The sequence below is a fragment of the Girardinichthys multiradiatus genome, chromosome 6 (assembly GCF_021462225.1).
Source record: "Girardinichthys multiradiatus isolate DD_20200921_A chromosome 6, DD_fGirMul_XY1, whole genome shotgun sequence".
Taxonomy (NCBI): Eukaryota; Metazoa; Chordata; class Actinopteri; order Cyprinodontiformes; family Goodeidae; genus Girardinichthys; species Girardinichthys multiradiatus.
Genome location: NC_061799.1, coordinates 28,777,510 through 28,798,985, shown reverse-complemented (window position 1 = coordinate 28,798,985; position 21,476 = coordinate 28,777,510). Strand labels below are relative to the sequence as shown.

The window sequence follows — 21,476 nt, the reverse complement described above, 5'->3', positions numbered from 1 at the left end:
TCGGGGAGGCCATTCCTCCCGATCACGCCTCTCCAGGTGTCACTGTCGTTCCCCACGTGGGCGTTGAAGTCCCCCAGCAGAATAATGGAGTCCCCGGGAGGGGCACTATCCAGCACCCCCGACAGGGACGCCAAGAAGGCCGGGTACTCTGCACTGCCACTCGGCCCGTAGGCTGAAATGAGAGTCAGAGACCTCTCCCCAACCCGAAGGCGCAGGGATACGACCCTCTCATCCACTGGGGTAAACCCCAACACGAGACGGCTGAGCTGGGTGGCAACAAGCAAACCCACACCAGCCCGCCGCCTCTTCCCGTGGGCCACTCCAGAGTAGAACAGAGTCCAACCCCTCTCAAGGAGATGGGTTCCAGAGCCCATGCTGTGCGTGGAGGTGAGCCCGACTATTTCTAGTCGATATCTCTCGACCTCCCGCACAAGCTCAGGCTCCTTCCCCCCCAGCGAGGTGACATTCCACGTCCCTAGAGCCAGCCTAAGCATCCGGGGATCGGGCTGCTGAGTTCTTCACCTTCGTCCGCCACCCAATCCTCTTTGCACCGGTCCCTCACGGTTCCCCTTGCAGGTGGTGGGCCCACTGGGGGATGGCCTCGCGTCTCTCGTTCGGGCTTGGCCCGGCTGGGTCCCGCGAGGAGCAACCCGGCCACCAGGCGCTCTCCGACGGGTCCCGACCCCAGGCCTGGCTCCAGGGTGGGACCCCGGCTCCGCCGTACCGGGCGACGTCACGTGCCTCGATTTTTTTTCTTCATGAGGGATTCTTGAACCACTCTTTGTCTGACCCATCACCTAGAGCCTGTTTGCCATGGGAGACCCTACCAGGGGCATTTAGGCCCCAGACAACATAGCCTCTAGGATCATTTGAGCACTCCATCCCCTCCACCACGTTAAGGTGGTGGTTCAAGGAGGGGTGTAATATCTTTCTGTGTAAATCATATTACAACGTGGGACACGCGCGGCTTAACATCCGGTGCGGCCTGTACAAGTACAAAATTGGTTTTCTTTCTAACATTAGAATATTGCGGTATTTCTTTTTGCTAAATGACTTTTTTTTTACTTTCATCAAATTCTTAAGATTACGTGCATTTCTTTAATTTTTGGTCAAATTCCCTTTTAAACTGCAGGACTTGGATCAAACATTTTGGGTATCCTTCAGCAACCTTCTCTCAATAGCTTGCTGGAACTTTGTCCCATTTTTCCTGACAGAACAAGTCAGGTCAAATATGTGGCCTCCTTGCTCGCACACACCTGTCAGCTCTAGTATTGAAATCAGGTCTTTATGATGGTCACTCCAAAACATTGACTACATTGTCCTTAAAACAGTTTGCAAATTATTTGGTGGTATGCTTGGAGGTCATTGTCCATTTGAAAGACCAATTTGTACGCCCCAAAACACATTCTCTGGGCACTGCATCTATCTCCTTTCTGGATGGTATGGTGGTTTGACATTTGCATTGTGTTTATCCTTACATATAATTGTTTGTACAAATGATTGTGGCACCCTCAGTAAATCGTGTTCAAGGATGAAGTGGGGGTCCACAATTCTTTCTTTGATATATTGACTGATTTTTTTAAATTTTCCCATATTGTCCAGAAATGAAACAGTGTGTTTGAGTTGTTGCTTTAAAACACATCTAAAGGAAATGTGAAATAATATAGCCATCATCATCTACACTTTCCTAATGGGTTAAAGACATTGTATTAGTGTATGTAAACTTCTGAAGATGAAGATGAAATAACTGTGACCTAAACAGGAAATAAGACAAAATGAGTTTATACAGTGTAAATAAATATCTGGTTTCAGCTGTGTTTGGGAATCAAGTCAAACCGAAGTTATCTAGACAAAAAAATATGTAATGGATTAATTGTTGTTTCATGCGATTCATTTTGCAAAGAAATAATCTGCACAACTGCTCCTCAAGCAGTTGGTAGAATAAAAACAGAAAATCTGAAATGCTAAATTATTATTGGCTTTATTTGCATCTCACAAATGCATTATGTATCAATGTCTGAATTTCTAAAACGTTTACTATTTTTTACATCTAGCTAAAAGGTATAACTAACACGTGTGCTTTCTTTCCAGAGAAAATATCCCATGCATTACAAGATAGCACTGATCATCAACTACCTAGGCCACTGTATCTCTGTGGGAGCTCTAATTGTGGCCTTTGTTCTCTTCTTATGCTTAAGGCAAGTACAGAAATAATCTGAAATGGGGCCCTGTATGCATCAGACCAGATAGAAGATAATCAGTGAAACTGATGTGGCATCCTCATACTGCTTGTCATTAACTCGCTCATGTCAGACAAACAAATCTCTGCACTTCGGCTTGGTGGATGACTCTGGTCTCAGACTTGATGTTTATTTTCTAACACGTCTGTCCTTAGGGCAGCCGTGAGCCCTAGTTAAAATAAATACAAACAGCCACGGCAGCATTTTCTGAGTATTAGGGTTAATTAACGCGTAACCTAACTAATATTTGTATCATTTAGTGAGTCAGTCTGTTGTGAAACCTAATGTGTACTGATTATAACATTCTGTATGGATAGTACGGCTCTTTAATTAACACTTTTTTCTTGAACACTCTGCTATATATAGCAGAAACAGGTACTGTGTTAGAAAACCTGTTATGCCTTCGCTGTATGCAGAGTTCATGATTAAATCTTCCTAAAATGCTTTTGTAAAGTTCGACAAGCCATCATGTTTTCTGTCTCTTCAACTGTTTTAGCAACTAATTTGAGGGGCATAGAAAAACTTCAGTCCTCTTCCTCTTCCACATGGTATTTTGTGGAGACTTACAGTAAAGAAAGAGAGAGGTCATTAACTTTAGTTTATAACAACACACAAAAAACAGTTCAGCCTATAAACATCTGTATTTAGCACTTGGCAGACTATAAAGCCTTCTCAGATAGATGCATTTCTCTCATTCCCTTCAGCTATGGGTAGTCTGCAATGATCTATGTGAGAGAACTACAGCATTAAGTCTTGGTAATGGAACTGTAAGCCAAGCATTTGATACACTTGTTTCACTTACACTGTAATCCTCTCATCGCATATTGGCTCAACCCATGCCACCCATCATGATATTTTATACTAGAGCAGCGGATGGGGAATTATTTCTCCCAACAGGCCACAGCAGCAGCTATAATTGTTGTTGAGTGCCAGATTATTGGCTGAATCAAATACTCTACATACAAATGTGAAAATAAACTCTTAATATGATTTTGATTGGCTGCTGGAAACAGCAGTCATTGAAACTAAGCATTAAATAGCAACGTTTCGTACCGACAGCTCAAAGTTTAAGATATGTTAATGTTCACAAATATTAATAGAAAAGCAATAATAAACATGCAATTTCTCATGTTTCCCTGTATGTTTAGTCTGACATAAGTTAAGTAATCTCTGACAACAGCATTCTCCACAAACAGATCTCCTTCACCTTTAAATTCAGTGAATAAATTGCTATATTATTGCTACCAATACTTTGTGTCCTCTAGCATATGGAGCACCATCACCAGAGACAGGTTGGGCATCTACTGCAGTGAGAATGCATCCAGCCAGCTGAATATCTTATTTGCCCACAAAGTATGCATTCATTAAAATCATGAATAAAAACAAGCAAATACAATATAAAAAATAGCCCTTAGCAAAATAACAAAATTATTAATGCGCGAACTGATACTGGGATGTTGATACATTGTGTAGCCATTATTTAAAAGCTCATCTATGTTAAAACCTATACATTTCTTCATTTCTTACCAGTTTATCTTTTTTAGCATGAGCTGGTATTGGCATATATGGAAGGTAGCTGCTAATGTAGCTATCCAAACATATGCTACTTTCAGTTTCTCTGAAGTCGGAGTTTGGTGCTGGGAATTACCTCATACCCAAGTTGTTAACATTCTAGTTTCAAGCCAGAAACGTTTGGAATGACTGTTGTCACGCTAACTGCTCAGAAATACAAGCAGATAATAATTTATGATATATTACGTTTTACTTTATGAATTACGACACAAAAGGAACATGGTGACAAAGATATTTTACAGCACTTTGTTTGCCACCCATTTATTGTGTTTAAAACCATCAGAAGTACTAATAGTTTCTCTTGGTCAACTTTACAACATTTAATATGAATGGCAGCCATGTTGGATACATGAGAGAATGCACCAGTTGAATTAAAGGCGCTCGTTATTACAGTACAGCTGCTTTTTTAAGAGAGAAGCTGTGTTTTAAAATTTGTGTTCAGGATTAACGATGACCAAGACAGACCTGTCCAGGACATCTAATGAACCTATAAGGCCCAGGTCTGTCCTAAAGGTGGACATTAAAAGCTACTTACAAACATTTGGGAGGTCCTGAGAAGTTAAACCTCCCACTTTTGTGGAACAGTGAATGGTGCTTATTTTTAATTTGAAGATAAAGCTTATATAAAGTGGAAAAGACGCTGAACTTTTTTATACTTGGAGCAATGACACAAATCAGTAAAGAAAATGACACTTTATTTGCTGCCATTTTGAATTTGTATTAGCTCCAGTTGCTCATACATTGGCTGACAAGCACGGAAAATATCTTATTTATGATATTTTTACTTTTGCTTCTGAAGCAATGGCTTTATTTTAGATATGGAAACAAACAATCTGCAGGGGCTCCTGGCTACAATGACATAACGCCTAAAAACTGAATAAAATCTATAAAGGACAAAACACTAATAAATCCTTACAGAAACCCCATAAATTTGTGTTTATAAATAAGCTCTAGACTGTTAAGAAATAACAATGAAATATCTCCATGTAGGAGCATACGGTGTCTTCGAAACATCATCCACTGGAATTTGATCACCACCTTCATACTGAGGAACGTTATGTGGTTCTTGCTTCAGCTGATTGACCACAATATCCATGAGAGTAATGAGGTAACAACACTATTTCATTAGAAGTAATCACAATAAGGAAGATATTACCAACATTTATTGATGGCAGCAGTCTGAACCAGATAACATTTTTCCATCATTATTATTTGGTTTCATATGGATAACTTTGTGTCTCTGTCTTTTTCAGCCTTGGTGTCGATTAATTACAACAATATACAACTACTTTGTTGTGACCAACTTCTTCTGGATGTTTGTTGAAGGATGCTATCTTCACACTGCCATTGTGATGACTTATTCTACTGATAAGCTAAGAAAGTGGGTCTTTCTTTTTATTGGTTGGTGTAAGTATGCTTCTGATTTTACATCATATACAAGTCAAAGCAGAGCAAGTCTGTTTTTAATTTTTATTAGATTGTGACACATCTCAAAACACAGTTCATTAAAAAAAAAAAAAGGAAATACAGGTTTAGGTATCTATAAAGCCCAATGACAAGATCTGTTCAGTCTTCCATACTTTAAGTATGATTGTTTAAAGATAAACTTTGTTAACAACATTAGACAACAGTAGAAAAGTGCTAAAAAAACAACTTTCTTCTCCATCCCACTAAACTTTAAATGCCACTTGTTTATATACCCAGATAAATTATGTTTTCATTTCCGGATACATGATACCTACCTTGAAATATTATGACTGAAGTGGTGTAACAAAAAGATTATCATTATGATTTAAACAGTAACTACACAGAAATCCTGGTTCTGTGATTTTCTTTGTTTTGAGTTGGTGGTTCAATATAGATTTGGTGGCATAGGGACTCTAAACAAATGCCAATGCTAGACTTGTTTTTACTTACAAAGTTTTACTTCCAAACATTCCTCAATCAACTGATTACAAACAAGTAGGTGGGTCTTTTTGTCATTAACCAGCCATTCTTGTACAGCACCGCTTTGATGTTTACTTCTCAAAAAAGAATCTCTATTTACTAACTTTTTGATGTAGCACTTAAAATATGACAATAAAGCACATTTGTGTGCCCTCTATTGACTTAAGGTTATCATGTACATCAGCAGAAAGTTGTTGTACAGACAAATGCATTTTTTATTTGAGTGAACACTTATTAACAACACTTTTGATCAATGCTCTCATTAGATGAACCTTGCTGCCCATCAGTATCTGATGGTAAAAACATTTCAAGTCAGAAATCAACAGACACATTTGTACATTTTTGGAAAGCATCATTGCTCATAGGCACAGTTGTCAAAATATTGGCCAGTCAACACAAAGAGCTCTAAACATGTAGACAGGTATATAAGTAAGTCAGCTTGGCCTTGGATCACAGCATGTGGTAGACATGTCATCACATCCTAATTGCATTGACAATGTTTACACAAAGTTATTGAATCTAGGACAGAAAATCATTGGTCCTAATCAACCACAACCTGACAGAAATATACAAAATTATTGTAATTTGAGGTAATGCAGCTGAAGCACACCTCCTGGTTTGACTACTCAAGTGTAGGCAGCTGACTCATACTTCTGCCTCAACACTCAGGCAAGTTGAGTTGTTCACTCTTCAGCAGACTTCACCTACACCTTACATGTCAGATGCAAAGTAGAGCAACCAAGACGGAAATAATCGTTGGGGGGGATGTTAAGGTTCCAGATCATTTTTGGAGCAACCTATTTATACTCTTATTGTTGTGCAATATGAATGATTTCCTGGAGTGTCTTACACATGCATATATATACATAGATTTTTTTTTTTTTTCAGTTTTTCACATTAAGCCACAACCTTTGATGTATTTTATGTCAATCTGTGCTATAGAGCAACACAAAGTAGTTCATAATTGTGAAGTGTATTATACATATATATTCAATATTTATTTAGGAGAATAAATCTAAAACATCTAGTGAATGATTGTTTGCAACATACTATATTCCTTGTTACCCCCAAATAAATTCTGGAGCTGCCAACTGCCTTCAGAAGTCACCTAATTAGTAACTACATAAAGGCCCACAGGTTAAGTGGGAGAATCTGTTGAAATGAAAACTATTAGGCATTCACTCCACAGATCTCACTATAAGGCAGAGTGACAAGAAGAAAACCATTGTTAAAAGAAAGCCATAAAAACTCCTATTTGCAGTTTGTCACAAGCTGTGTAAGCAACAAAGCAAACAGTGGCAACATAATGCTTCGGGGATACTTTTTAGGGACACCAAAGCTAGTCAAAGCTGTTGGGAAGGCAATACTGGAAGAAATCCTGTCAGAACTTGCTTAAAAGACTTGAGAATAGGGTAGACCTCTACACATGTAGCCTGACCTGGTTTTGATTGATGCATAAACATATATGAAATTGTCCCAGTCCATACCTAAATACAATGGAGAATGTATGGCAAGACTCAACAACTGATGTTCACAGAAGCTCTCCAACCACTTTGACTCAGCTTAAGCTGTTTTGCAAAGGAGAATGGCCAAACATGTTGATCTCCATACGTGCAAAGCTGGGAGAGACATATCAATCCTTTTCCTTAAACGTCACATTTATGGACCATTATTTTTCTTGGTCAATCACATAATATCCCAATTATTTGGAATTTTACAATGTGGTTGTAATGTAACAAAATTCAAAAGGTATAAGGAATGCAGATACTTCTACATCATACTGTGTAGCAAACTAATGATTCAGATCGAACCCACAACTTTAACTCTGTACAGTTTGTCTACTGGTTAGACTGGGCTTAAAAAACTATTAAGTCACAATGAAAAACCCCTTTCTCTTTCAAGAGAAATGTAAGTAACTGAATAAGTTCAAGCTCAGTTGATGAGTCTTTGATGGGCCTGGCACAGAATCTTTGATTAACATTCAGAGAGCAACTCATGCGGCACATGACAGATCTGTTTAAATGTTTTATTTGTTTACCATTTCTGAAATAAGTAGGAGTCAAATTTAATATTGGAAATAATTTTAAAGTTTTGACAGTTTTATGATATAAATCTTTCTTAGATTTGTTCTTTGACAATACACCCTCACTATATTATTTTTCCTTACACTTTGGGTCCATTATCTACATGATCCGTCTGAGAAAATTAGTCTTGGCTCCCATGACGTGGTTTATGACTGTGGAGGTTAAAGTTATAAAGAGTGGTTTTAGTGTTACCTTTTCAGAGAAGGATAATAGGAGGATATTTCTGTCATCTTGTCTCTTATTTAACAACATCATTATCTGATTATTCTAACCTACTTTATTCCACTGCCACGTTTGAGGTTACAGGGGATTTTTACATCAAAAGTCTAAAGATTTAATATTTTTATTAGGGCTTTTTAAAGTAACAAGTACACACTGTTAAAACAATATGTTATATTGATCATCTTTCCTGTTGCTATTCCAGGCATTCCATGTCCTATAATTGTTGCTTGGGCTGTTGGTAAATTGTATCATGAAAATGAAAAGTAAGTGTCCCAACAGAATTTTTTGGGTGGCATAATGCACACCCATTTTTTTCCTACCTATTTTAATACTGTTTAAATATACATAACTTTCCTTTTTTCTTACTTTTTCCTTTCAACAGATGCTGGTTTGGTAAAGAACCTGGAAAATATATGGACTACATTTATCAGGGACCAGTTATTCTTGTGCTTCTGGTCAGTAGCTATAAAAACAGTCAATGTTGTGGATTTAATTTTGACACCAGTAAAAACGTATGACCATCAACACTTAGAGGGCATATATAAATACTTTCACAACTTTTCGTTTGCAGTTGTGTTTGGGCCTGTGGCTCAACAAAGCTTTATTTATTTTCATTATAGGCAGAACTATGAATGAATAAAGCAAGCACAAGTCAGTTGAGAACACAGCAAAATGTTTTGCTGAAGAGTGATGACCCTTTGTAACTCCAAACTCAGACATCAGTGCATAAAACAATGTCCACCAAAGAAGAGAGTAATGAAAGCAAGGTCTGCAGCTCTAACCTGAGTTCAAGTGAAGTCTCATATGGAATGGAGATGGATGTCAGAAGAAATGTTGTCTCAGAGCAGTAGACCTTGCAAGTAGACCTTGTAAACAGGTGATTTAAAAAATTAATTTTTAAGTGCTCTTTGGAGAGCCAAGCCTGCCTTTAATTCATCACTGTAATGAATCATTATTTGTAACAAAATATATGTGGTAAAACAAGCCTGAAAATGTTCCGGTAGCTGCAGTTTTTGCAACAGTTCTGACCAGCTTTGTTCCTCTGATGTCCACAGGCATTTATCTGTTATTCCGTTTTTACCAACAACTGTCACAAGCATACTTTTATTTCGAAGCCATGTAGTTATTTTGTGAGCCTCACTTTCTCCCCTAATCAGTCTGTGTTTTATTCATGACAGTTTAACTGCACTAAACATTGCAGCTGACAAAATGTTATTGTGAGGACACGCAACTTAAACTTTACAAGTCCATCTACAGTCAGGTGTTTAACGGCATGTTGTTTGAAGGGCAGTATCTCAGTTGTTCTTTTCTTCATTTAGCGTACACATGGAGAAAAAACATGTTGCTACAGCTAATTCATGTTTATAAACATTCAGGAGGAATTTATTAGTGGAATGGTTATTGATTTATTTAACAACAAAATGTATGTACATATACTGACAGAAGACACGTTAAAATAAAAACATTGTTACTTGACAAACTTTATGCTCACAAACAGTGGTCTGGCTGTGGACTCCTTCCTTGATGTATCTCTCCTAGCTGTGGCATAAACAACATTGTATTGTCCTCCCTCAGGTCCAGGTTGTTCATTCCCCTGAATTCAAGAATCAAGCCATTTCATAACCCTGAGGAAAAAAAAAATAACATTTCCAACATACTGTCTGTTCCCTACCATTGACTCACTCATGTTTCTTGCTTTGTGACAGCAGTGTTCACAATGTAATCATTTGACATAATCCTGTTAGAAAGTAATTTTGGTCAGAAAATCAACCCCTTGCTGTCCATAGAGTGTCACAAGCTTTAAGATCATGCAGTTCAAGACACTAAATGGTCACCTTTGCATGGTAGTGCCTTTCTGTATCAACAGCCAAGACTCAAAAGTCAATGAAAAGTTTTTTTTGTCAGATTTTCAAATTTGAAATGACTTATCTGTGTTGAACAACAATAGAACAGCTGATTGTGACTTCTGTTTTACAGTTTCAAGATTTTTAGGCTTTCTGGCTTACATACAAGGGTGAGATCTTTCAAGAATCGACCCTTGAATAAAGCAGTGAAATGAATGTTGTTCCTGTGTAGCATCCAGATTTTGGATCTATTACAATCTATCTGTTACAGTATTAAATCTCAATATTTTATGAATATTCTAACTACTTTGGATCTTCTGATGTATTGTGTTCCTCCACGCTGTGCCTTGAGTTGTGTTTTGACTTGTGCTGCTCTTTGCTCCCACAGCTTACAGACAGCTCAGTGCGCTTGCCAACAGTTCACTGAGCCGTCTGTTCTCACCAGATAATTGTCCTCTGTGTTCTTTAGAGCAAGTCATTACCACATAGCTCAACTATGTTTTGTTCCCTCTTTCTAGATAAACTTTGTTTTCCTCTTCAACATAGTACGAATTCTCATGACCAAACTCAGAGCTTCAACCACATCTGAAACAATTCAGTACAGGTAAGAAGGTCTGGTGTATGTTTGTGTTGATTGTCACACTTTCTACTATAAATATAGAGACAGAGATCGGACAGCTAATGACAGCGCTGCAATTTGTGTGTACCTCCACGTGCCATTTTGATGTGTTGAAATATGCGCAAACAGCTTCCCATTCCACCTGTAACCGTTACTAATGGAAAAGGCTAAAACGCGAGTTTAGTCATGTCGAATCGTGATAAGTAGGGACCAGTGGAAAAGGGCCATGAGAATGAGACATGTACCCTATGCAGCATCTACTGAGCTCGATGTTAACATAGGTCTAAGTGGTTGTTCTAACTGTTTTTCACAGAATGTTAAATAAAAGCATGAAACTTAATTATGAAACGTGATTCCCTGCAGTTTTGTAAATGTTTCCCAATAGCTGAAAGAGTTTGTGGCTCAGCATTGTGTCCCTGATGTCCTCGTCTCTCTTCTCACATCCTGAGATTCGGTCACTTTTGACAAACCAAATCGAAACATCAAAATGGTGCCTACAAATACACACGATAATTCACGTGACCGTCAATCTCTGTATATCTATGCTTTCTACTTCTTCTTATTTATGCAAAAAATATGTGCTTTATTTTTGGTTGTGAAAAATGCATTTTGGCAGTTACATCTAAGATGTGGCTGTTCAGTCCTTGCACTAGAATACATTCTCGATTATTTAGTTACAAGTAGACATTTTTAAGTGCAAGTTGTCACACCTGACATTAAATTCCAAATGATCAGATCTCAAGTACCTGCTCTACTTGTAAGTTAACACATAAACACATCAGACAGTGACAGTTGAGCAGCAAACTTGATATTAGATCTGCTGATGTTTCTGTTAAATTAATAAAACAGTCAGAGCTTGGTGTCAGCATAAGAACACTGAGGATTTTACAACAGCTCAGGCTCTAATAATCCCAACACAAAATAATTATTTATTGAGCCAGTCTACAACAAGAAGTTTATTGAAATTATATTCTGAAAAAGCTACTCCTAAATGTAGAGATCTACTTTTAAAATTAATTCACAGCTAAGTCTAATTATGGCAATGTTGCTCAAAAGTTTTATTTTTTTTTTATTGGGGAGACATTTACGTGTTATTGTCTCCGGGGCAAGTTTGTGTTCATTCTGTGAAACTAATTCAGATACAAAGGTGGCCTGACCTAGGCCATCCTCTATCTGTCCTGAGTGCATTCAGACCTGTAGTTATCACTTCCCAAATCTGATCAGATCACCCAGATCACCCAGGATGAAGGTCTATGCCAGGTGTGAACATGTCTGTGAACAATATCAAACTTAATTTCTCACCTTTCAGTGAGCTTATATTTGCAGTCAGTTTCAGCTACAACATTAAGTCGTTTAAAAGCAGAGAATAAATCTGTTGTAAAAATAATGTAATTAATAAATTAAATGAAACACTTTGTGACATGTTAATTATTATAGCTTTAGTGAAAAATAATAGAAAAAACCTTTCCTCAGTCTGAAAACATTGTCCCTTTACAGGTTTCCCCTGTTTTTGCTTTTTTGTTACACTTCAGTGCATCGGATCATCACACTACTTTGTCATGTTGGTCGCTCATTTGATCAAAGTAAACTTTATCCATACATTTGTACATTTTCTATGCCATCCAGACTACCTAAAAAGCACAAATATTGCTCTTTCATTTAGCGTACAATCATAACCTGTGAATCAGATTCGTTCAGCATAATCCGCATCACCTGCGGTGTACAGCAAAATTACCTTATAGTGTGTGCACCATGGGAGGGCACCCATTCACGCTCACCAGTAAGACAAATAATCAACAAAAAACCTTTCTCCAGGGTGAAACTGATACAACTTTTTATCCTTTCTCAGAATATTTTTTATCCATCATTTTGCTCCCAGGCTGTCACCCTGGGCAGAGAGCCATATTGCTCATGTCAAAACCCTGTACTGCATCTGATAACCAAAAGGACGTGGGGAACCACAAAAAATTAACATCATATACACTCCTTTGAAAAGAAAAAATACTGTCATCTTATCGTTCAAAGGGTGCTGCAATAATGAAAGAAATGCTGTTATTTTACAGCCAAGATCAAATTAATCTGCCATAAAAATTGCTTCCACTTCGTCTTCTTGCCTTCTGTGTTTGCAGCTGTGTTTTCATGGTTCAGTCACCTTACAAAGAACCAATGGCAGACATCAGGTTTGGAGTTAATGCTCTAAATACAGTAGAAAGGTTTTGGATTAGATATGTCTGTCATGCTTAAGTCCCGTATCAGAGTGAGGTCGGGGTAATTATAGTGCTTTTCGCAAAAAGTGCTCTTTTATTTAGTCCTACCATTAACCACTGGAAAGAAGTGGAAAACCTCTTATGTGCCTGATTGCTAAAATGGCAAAGCTTGTTTTTAACACCTGCTATCAATGTGTTTTTTTTTCTTTTAACTTCCCATGAGAATACGTTGAAGAAAACAAAGTGTTTGTGGAGTCACAGCTCAGACTATTTATATTCATATTCAAGGTTTTCAGGCTGGCTGAGACGGAAGTTTGTTATTGTGAGCCTTAAAAAGATAAGCAGGTGGTATAGCAATATGTTAAGCATTATCTGCATAACCTGTTTTTCTTTAAATTTCATCCTCTAATGGTTTCCAATCAGAATTTACCTTTGTCTCTAATGTTATTTGGAAAAGGAAATACAAATCAACTTTACCTAACCCTAACAACCATTCTTTTATTTTGGCATGTTGCAACCCAAACCTTCCATGTATTTTAAGTGAGAACACAAAGTAGTGCATAACTGTAAAGTTGAAGAAAAAGCATTAGTGTTTTTTAGAAGTTTTTACAAATAAAAAAAATCTGAAAGTGCGGTTTACATTTAACCCTAAATAATCTCAAGCCCCTAAATACAATTCAGCCAATCAGCTGCTTTCAGAAGTTACTCAATAAGTACATAGGGTCCACTTGTGTGTGACTTAATGCCATTATAAGCACAGCTGTGCTGTGAAGCCCTCCCAAGTTTGTTGGAAAACATTAGGATAACAGCAGACAGGTCATGGATAAAGTTGTGGTGAAGGTTAAAGCAGTGTTCATATCATCAGAACATGTTATAATATCACTGCAAATGCACCAAGATAAGGCAATTCTGGAGGAGCTACATAGATACAAAGCTACAGTGAGGGTACAGTTCACAGGGAAAATATAGGCTGTTCACTCTACAAATCTGGCCTTTATGGAAGGGTAGCTGTTGAAATTCAAAAAGCCTGAAAGGTGATGGACACAGCGGTGGGGCAGGGATAAAACGTGTGATCCATTTTCAGAGGCCCTCAGTCTTTGACACAGTCCGATCACAAGTCCCAGTCCGGTCACAAGATCCAACCCTCTAACCTGTGCTGCGTGTCTTCTCCCTCTCTCCACCCCTTTCCTGTTAGCTCACTATTGAAAAAAGTAGAAAATAAAGGCCACTGCTGTAGCAAAAAAAGGAGTGTAGTTCACCACAAGCCATGTGGGGGAGACAGCAGATGTGTAAAAATGTTCTTTGGTGAGATGAGACCCAAATTGAACTTTGAACTTCAAAACACTCTGTGTTGAGCAAAACAAACCCAGCACATTACCCAGAACACAACATTCCCAGGGTGGGAAGATAGGTGATGCTAAATTCAGGGAAAGAAAAAACTCTTTGAGGATGTAAAATACTTGAGACTTGGGTGAAGGTTGAGCGTCCAGCAGGACAACGACCTTAAATATACAGCCAGAGCCGTTATATTAAAGCATGTTCTCTTCTCAGAATGGGTTAAAGTAGATACCATGATGCAACTGAGAATTTGTGGCAAGATATGAAGTTGAATGTTTAGAGATATTCTTCATCCAATCTGACTGAACCTGAATTATTTTGAGTGAAGAAGGCGTAAACATTTTAGTCCCCAGATTTTTCAAGCAGGTAGAGACATACACCAGAATACTTGCAATTAGTTGTACTGAAAGGCGATTTTGCTAAGTATTGACTCAGGGTGACTGAATATAAATGCACAGCCCAGATTTCAAATTTCTGTTTGAAAAACTTATAAAATCCATGCATAATTTCCCTTCCACTTTACAGGTATGCATAACTTTGTGTTGGTCTATCACAAAAAATCTCAGTAAAGTTAAATAAAGGTTGGCCTCATAATATAACTAAACATGAAATATTTCAAGAATCGCGAATAGTTTTGGAAGGGCACTGTTTTAAAGTCACTCATTAGAAAGTGGCCATCGTCCTGCAGACAAAATAAGATCTCTTACAATCTCATGAGTTTATGCTGGGACAGAGAAGTGTTGCTTTTTTTCTCCACAGTATCACATGATTCCCAGAGTAAGATACATTCAACCTTCTATTTTTGTAAGTTAAAAAAAAAAGAAAAAACTGCTGTTCATATTAATTCCTTGTCTTTACAGAAAAGCTGTGAAAGCCACACTCGTCTTGTTACCTCTGCTAGGTATCACCTACATGCTTTTCTTTGTCAATCCGGGGGAGGACGACATCTCGCAAATTGTTTTCATCTATTTTAACTCCTTTTTACAGTCTTTCCAGGTGAGAATAATTTCTTCACAGTGTACTTCAGTGGGCAACAGTTACAAAACCCACGTATGTGAATCAGTTTTCATCGTAGAGTTGTATCATGTCTTTGAGCAGCTTTTGAGCTTTCCGGTGGGAGGATAATTTGAGCTACCATCCTGGCTGTACTAACACAGTCTACATCCCTCTTACCTTATGTTCTGTGCTCTCAGCTGTCAAGATTAGCAGGTCCATGTGGGCTTAATTTATGCTCTGTAGTTATTCATTTTTTGGTGTATCTTTTTATTATCTATGCATCAATGGAAGGAGGTCTTGAGAAATATGGATTTTGGACCTTTTATAATTGAATATGATAGTAATTATTTTTTCATGTAAATTGACCCTTTTCTCATTTGGGTTGAGTTAAAAATATGGTCTTATATTTTGCCTTTAATGATAATGTATCTCATTCCACAGGGGTTCTTTGTGTCAGTGTTTTACTGCTTTCTAAATGGAGAGGTAAGTCACTGATGTTTGACAACAAAAAACTTTAACCACTGTGGTTTTTAATTTATCATCTTAATAAGTCCTGAATGCATCTCCTTAAATGTTTCAGGATCTTTTTTTCCTTTAATGTATTAAAATCCAATCTGACAGTAGCAGCTTTAACCAAATGAATGCTAAGAAACTGTCTTAGCCACTCAGGGAAATTGTCATATTTTAACGTTGCTCCTTCAACATGATAGAAACCCTTCAATAAGTGCTGCAATTATCATCAGATTAAAATGCCAGCAGCTGTCTGGAAGCCATCAAAGTCAGTTTTAAAATAGCAAATTTGAGGTTAATTTAAAAAAATAAATAAACGATGTGTACTTTGGCTGCTCTCCTTCATCAGGAACAAGATGAACCTTCAGGTCTTGCCTAAAGTTTTAAATGATGAACAGCCCTTTTAGCATGAATAGTGAAGTTCGAAAAAAATATAAGCTATAAATCTAAGTTTTTAAACCCAAACTGGAAACTTATTTGTTGTAACAAGACATTGAAATGTGAAGTTTTCAAGGCAAGTGATTGGTTTTGGTTCAGCATTTTGATTGGTTCTGCAAACGTTTTTTTACGTACTGAGATGCTTAAAAAGTACACCCATATATCAATGTTTTCTAATATTTTTTGACAAACTGGCAAGGCAAATATTTTCCATGTATACATATGCCACTTCATGTTACTATTCCTTTTTTTACTGTGGTATAAATAAAAAACTTTTTGGTTTCCAGAGTTCTCTGCAGAAGTTAACACAAACAGAAAAGTTGGACATTTTGAGAAATCTATATGTTTTCTTTCTGGACTAAAGTTAGATAACAAAGTCAACACCTCTTCTGAATTTGTTTATAAGAGAAGTTCCTCAAGGTCATATTGGAAGATTAGAAACACGAAAACAGCTAAGAAGCTTACTCTGTCTTGGACTGTTATCTTTACTGTCTCATTTTCATAGAGATTATATGGTATTGTGTATTGATTGTTGCAAGATTTTATCAGTTTTTGTGACATGATACCCAAACTGCCATTCAAAGCAGAGTGTGTCTTGTTTCACCAAGTTCCTGATCCAATCTTGTACATATCGTGGTAATTAATAGGATTTACAGCAAACAGTCAGCTTTTTTTTGTTGAAGGAGACAGACAGTCGGTTTCTCTCTTTCCTTGCATTTGCTTTTTTTACATTCCAATGTAAAAAAACATATGTTACTACCAAAAGTCTTAAATGAAATATTTCTACTTGGTTAGTGATATTTGTAATGCATTTCTGCCTTTTTCATGAGCTACACACTGAGGGTCTGCAATCTGTAGATCTGAAGCCTGATGCGGTTCTTCAGCTTTTATAAATTTAAAATGGACCTAAAAACTGAATATATTTATAACCTCAAAATGAAGTCAGCTTCTTATTTTATTCATTTCTACCACATTGTTAAGACTGAAATACGGTACTTCCTTGTTACAAAGCTCTGGTCATTTCCTTTGTCATATTAGCAATGTCAAACAGTGAGGATATAAGTGTTTGATCCCATGCTGATATTTTACTCCCAAACAAAGGCACTGATTCTTAATTATATTAATTTTAATGTGAAGAGAAAAAATATCAACAACAAAGTTCAGAAAAAAGTGCATTGTGTGAGTAGTCGTCATGCAATCCAAAAGTTGTGGGTTCAATTACAGCTTTCTCCTGCAAAATGTCGATGTGCACCTTGGCAAGGCACTTAACCTCAAGTTGCCAACCAATCTGTATACCAGTTTTTGAATGTGCGCTCTTTTCTGAATTCGATTGGGTGAATGTGGCTCTAGAGTAAATGTGTTTTGAGTGGTCGGTATAACTGGAAAGGTGCTATATAAGTTCAGACATTTACCATTTAATGTTCACATCTTAAGCTCTGTGACACCAACATGTGCATATTTTTGTCCAGATAATAATCACAGGCATCTAAAAATAAGCCTTGTCTGATCCAGAAATACAAGCTGATCTTTGTTAAAGTTTCTTAAATTCTGTGTAGACTTAGAGCTGTCTGTAGATATCAAAGTTCAGCAGGCAAAGTAGGCCAATACAGTCATGTCCAACTATGAAGCTAATTGTTAATAGTGAAAAACTATTAGACTCTAAGCGGAAAGCATAAATTCCATCTACAAAATATTATGTACTAGCTATTGTACAGTTTTGGAAGCTGGACCCAAGAAAATGTGCTGTGATCATTTATGCAAAATGCAGGCATGCATCTCACCCAGGATCTGGCTGACCTAATCAGGGTGAACAGGCCAACAGAATGTGTACGGAGCCGAGTTTTATCAGAGGCTCTGGATAGCGGACCCTGAGCTAATACTGGGATAGGACAAGGACATTCCTATCACAATCCATTATAGTGATTATCAGAGCTGATATATCATAGGACCTGATCTCATCATCAGTTTTGCCATATTCTGTAAAACCAGTTCCATATTGTATGTAATTTCATGAATCTGAAAAGTATCTTGAATTCAGACTTTAGATACGTCAGCATAACTATAAAATTTATTTATTTATAGGTGTTTTCCTATTTGTTTTTCTATCTGAATCTCTCAATGTCAGTAAAATGTTGCAATCAGGATACCATGTAATTTCTTAGCTTGAACTGTTTGCTTTTTTCAAACCCTTAACCTTACTGTCTTCAATTATTCTTGTTTGCTTATTCCACCAAATGACTGCTCTCTAAATTCACAGCAAATCTCATCTCAAGACACCTAACATGATAACTAGATGCAATTTATACACAAATATACATAAACCAGTCAATCCAATCCTACAGACACATTCCAATTCATTTACAGATTCACATTCAACTGCATATATTCCAAATAGATCCCAGTTATTAAACAGTACAGTCAAGCTCAGTTTAGCCTTAAATTTGTTTTAGGCTTCTTAGCTAGAGCTTTATTGTAATAAAAAGCATGAGGGGTACATATTTTCCCTTTTAGAAAGCACAGATTTTCTCTCAAAATGTCATAACCATTAAAAAAATAAGTTGGTTTGTCACACTAAAGCTTTGCTTCACCATGTTTTGGATGTGGTCTTTTTTATATGATCTACTGTGTTTGCTAAACATTTCAGGTCCGTTCTGCTGTGAGAAAACGCTGGCACCGCTGGCAGGATAACCATGCTCTTCGAGTGCGAGTGGCGCGAGCCATGTCCATTCCCACATCACCGACCAGGATTAGCTTTCACAGCATAAAGCAGACCACAGCTGTGTGAACTTGGGAACAAACACTTTATTCCTTCTGACATGTTCATCCACAGAACAGCCTTCATCCTTTTTGGTCCAGTACTATAAATTAGACTGAGTATTGTAAACTGTTTGGTGTGGTGTGTCTAAGTCAACAAGACACTACTGTTTACTGTTGAGGTTTCAAATGCACATAAATCGGAAGATGTGGTGTTTTATGGAAATGTAAACTGTTAAGGGTACAGGTTTTACATTTCCTCAAGAGTATTTTGCAACAGAAACAAGTCAACACAGCAGGTCTTACTTTGTTCTTATCACTGTCAAATTGCTGCTTGGTGGGTATTTAGGTAAAGACAAAAATTAAACAGGATCTGCAGCTCATACACTCGCGGGCAGGCCGCTGTCATTATGCTGAAACAGGGCAAATGAATTTTATTTGACCACACTGCATCCATTTGTCTGCCAAAACAGTCATTTACGATAAGTATGATCAGAGGCAAAGAAAATCAACAGTTTTTAAAGACTGAAAACAGTTATTTGGGATAGGAGTGGTATTTTATATAACAGGAGAACCTTTCATCTTGTTCTTTGCTGTTTTACATATTGTCTGGATATTTTTTTCACAAGGTTTTACTTTCCCCTATCCTCTGGCTATTTGTTCCTAGCAGTGTTTTTTTTCTGCTTTGTGCAAAAACAAACAAGAGGGTGCTGACAGAAAGAAGAGTCTAATTCAGGGCATGTTTGATGCCACTGTTTCTTTAGTCCAGACAAACAAATCTAAGATTATATTCATTATTTTAAGAAGTGAAAGTGATTCTTAGCCATTTATGCAATATTTGCATAAAGTCCACAAAGTGATGTGCACGGATTTATCATGCATGTGCAGTGAAGGCAGATTAAATTCTTTTTGGCTTTATAAAATCCTTGTGGCTTTCTCATAATCGGTGTCACAACTAAGCTTCTGCTGCTAAAGAAGGGAAGCCTGATGGAGTGGGAACCAGTCACTTCCCTAAAGAGGCACTCTGGTCAGGTCAGCATATTCTCTCAATGTAATACCAGCTTTTATGTCTCACAAGGCTTATCCCACAAAGCAATGGAAACAGCCATGTGTCTGCTTTGGTATCTGCCAAAAAACTGTGTCTTTTGCTAAAGGAATTATGAGGATGAGAATTATTGTTCTTTTGGAAAGGATTACAAAAAAAAAAAAAATTAGAAGCATGTATTATGTTGATGAAGTAATATGCTGCTAATGTTTAAATGTGTATCTTCAGATCATCTACCTAATTTTATAGGATTATTCAAAATGTAGAAGACAATTTTGTTATAGAAAAAAGATGTATTCAATTTTAAGTTTCTGTCATCACTCCAAGTGAACCCTTCCTATTTATTTGTTTTTATCTGTTTTTAATGTTGTACAATGTGTCTGTTAAATGAACAAATTTACACAGGTGCATCTAAGTAAATTAGAATATTAGATGAAGCTAAGTTATTTAAGTATTTTACTGTTCATATTTTATAGATTCAACACACACACTGGTATATATTTCAAGCATTTATTTTTGTCGATTTCAAATATTATTGCTTACAGCTAACGAGAACCCAAAATTCAGGCTTTTAAAAAACTTGAATATCACTGAAGGCTAAAAAAAAGATTTTTAATGTAGAAATGTTGGCTTACTAAAACATTTGTCCAGTGCAATACATGAACTCAATACTTCCCTTTTGCATGGATTAGTACATCAGTGCAGCGTGACATAGCGGCAATCAGCTCTGCTGAGGCTTTAAAGAGAGGACAGCTTCCCTTCATGGCGGCCTTTATCTCACTGTATTGTTGGATCTGGTGTCTCTCATCATCTTCTACACAATGCTCCATGGGATCTTAGTGGGATTTAGGTCAAGACAGTTTGCAGGCCGATCAGGAACAGTGTCCTGGTTATGTAACCAGGTCTTGGGGTACTTTTAGCAGCGTGGGCAGGTTCTACTTCCATAATATTCTAAGTTATTGTGATTCAGCTGTAGGTAGATAGTTATATATATATATATATATATATATATATATATATATATATATATATATATATAATGTGTGTAGGGGTTGGTAAAAAAGTTGACCAAACCCCTTTTTAAAAACTGTCAAATATCATCAAATATCATCTGTTTATGTGATATGTGCTTTTCAGTCGTCTTTTGTAAACTTATGATAAATTACAGCAAATATGTTATCAATGTTCTGCTCTGCTGCACTGATGTGGGCTGCTGTACAAACTATCCCCCCAGACTGATTTTGTTATAAATATGATATCTGCTTCACTGCAGAGTCACATGTGAAGTTGTACTATAGCACATCTTTCTAGGATCTCAACATGTTACATAAACTACTACATGACCCTACAGTTGTAAAAATATGCTCATAAAGAATTTTATAAAATCTGAAACTCACCAAAAAGACAAGCCTTGTTTATTAACTTACTGTTTTTATTGTCTACATATTTATATTGTTGTCAGTGGTCTTAATCAGTAAAATCTGTTTTGGACATTATTTTTTACATCAATATCTGTACATGAAGTAAATTCAAAGAAATCTGATGTCAGATCTGCAGATTTTAATGAAGCCACCCATATTGCCTTACAAACAACAAGAAATGCATTTTTGTAAAAAGAAAACTGTTGTCTCTGTGGGTTAAAATAAAATATTCTGTGTTA

The 21,476-nt window shown here is 37.0% G+C and overlaps 1 protein-coding gene across 2 annotated transcripts in view; it reads left to right on the top strand.

Moving 5' to 3' along the window:
- Positions 1 to 21,476, top strand: part of LOC124869978 (corticotropin-releasing factor receptor 2) — a 62,153-nt gene extending 40,677 nt beyond the window's left edge. For both annotated transcript variants that reach the window (XM_047368295.1, XM_047368296.1), the window contains 9 exons: positions 2,092 to 2,198; positions 4,803 to 4,920; positions 5,066 to 5,219; positions 8,268 to 8,328; positions 8,448 to 8,520; positions 10,428 to 10,513; positions 14,934 to 15,069; positions 15,511 to 15,552; positions 18,662 to 21,476. In XM_047368295.1, the coding sequence (XP_047224251.1) occupies positions 2,092 to 2,198; positions 4,803 to 4,920; positions 5,066 to 5,219; positions 8,268 to 8,328; positions 8,448 to 8,520; positions 10,428 to 10,513; positions 14,934 to 15,069; positions 15,511 to 15,552; positions 18,662 to 18,802 (918 nt within the window). In that variant the 3' untranslated portion in view covers positions 18,803 to 21,476. The remainder of the gene's footprint in view (positions 1 to 2,091; positions 2,199 to 4,802; positions 4,921 to 5,065; positions 5,220 to 8,267; positions 8,329 to 8,447; positions 8,521 to 10,427; positions 10,514 to 14,933; positions 15,070 to 15,510; positions 15,553 to 18,661) is intronic.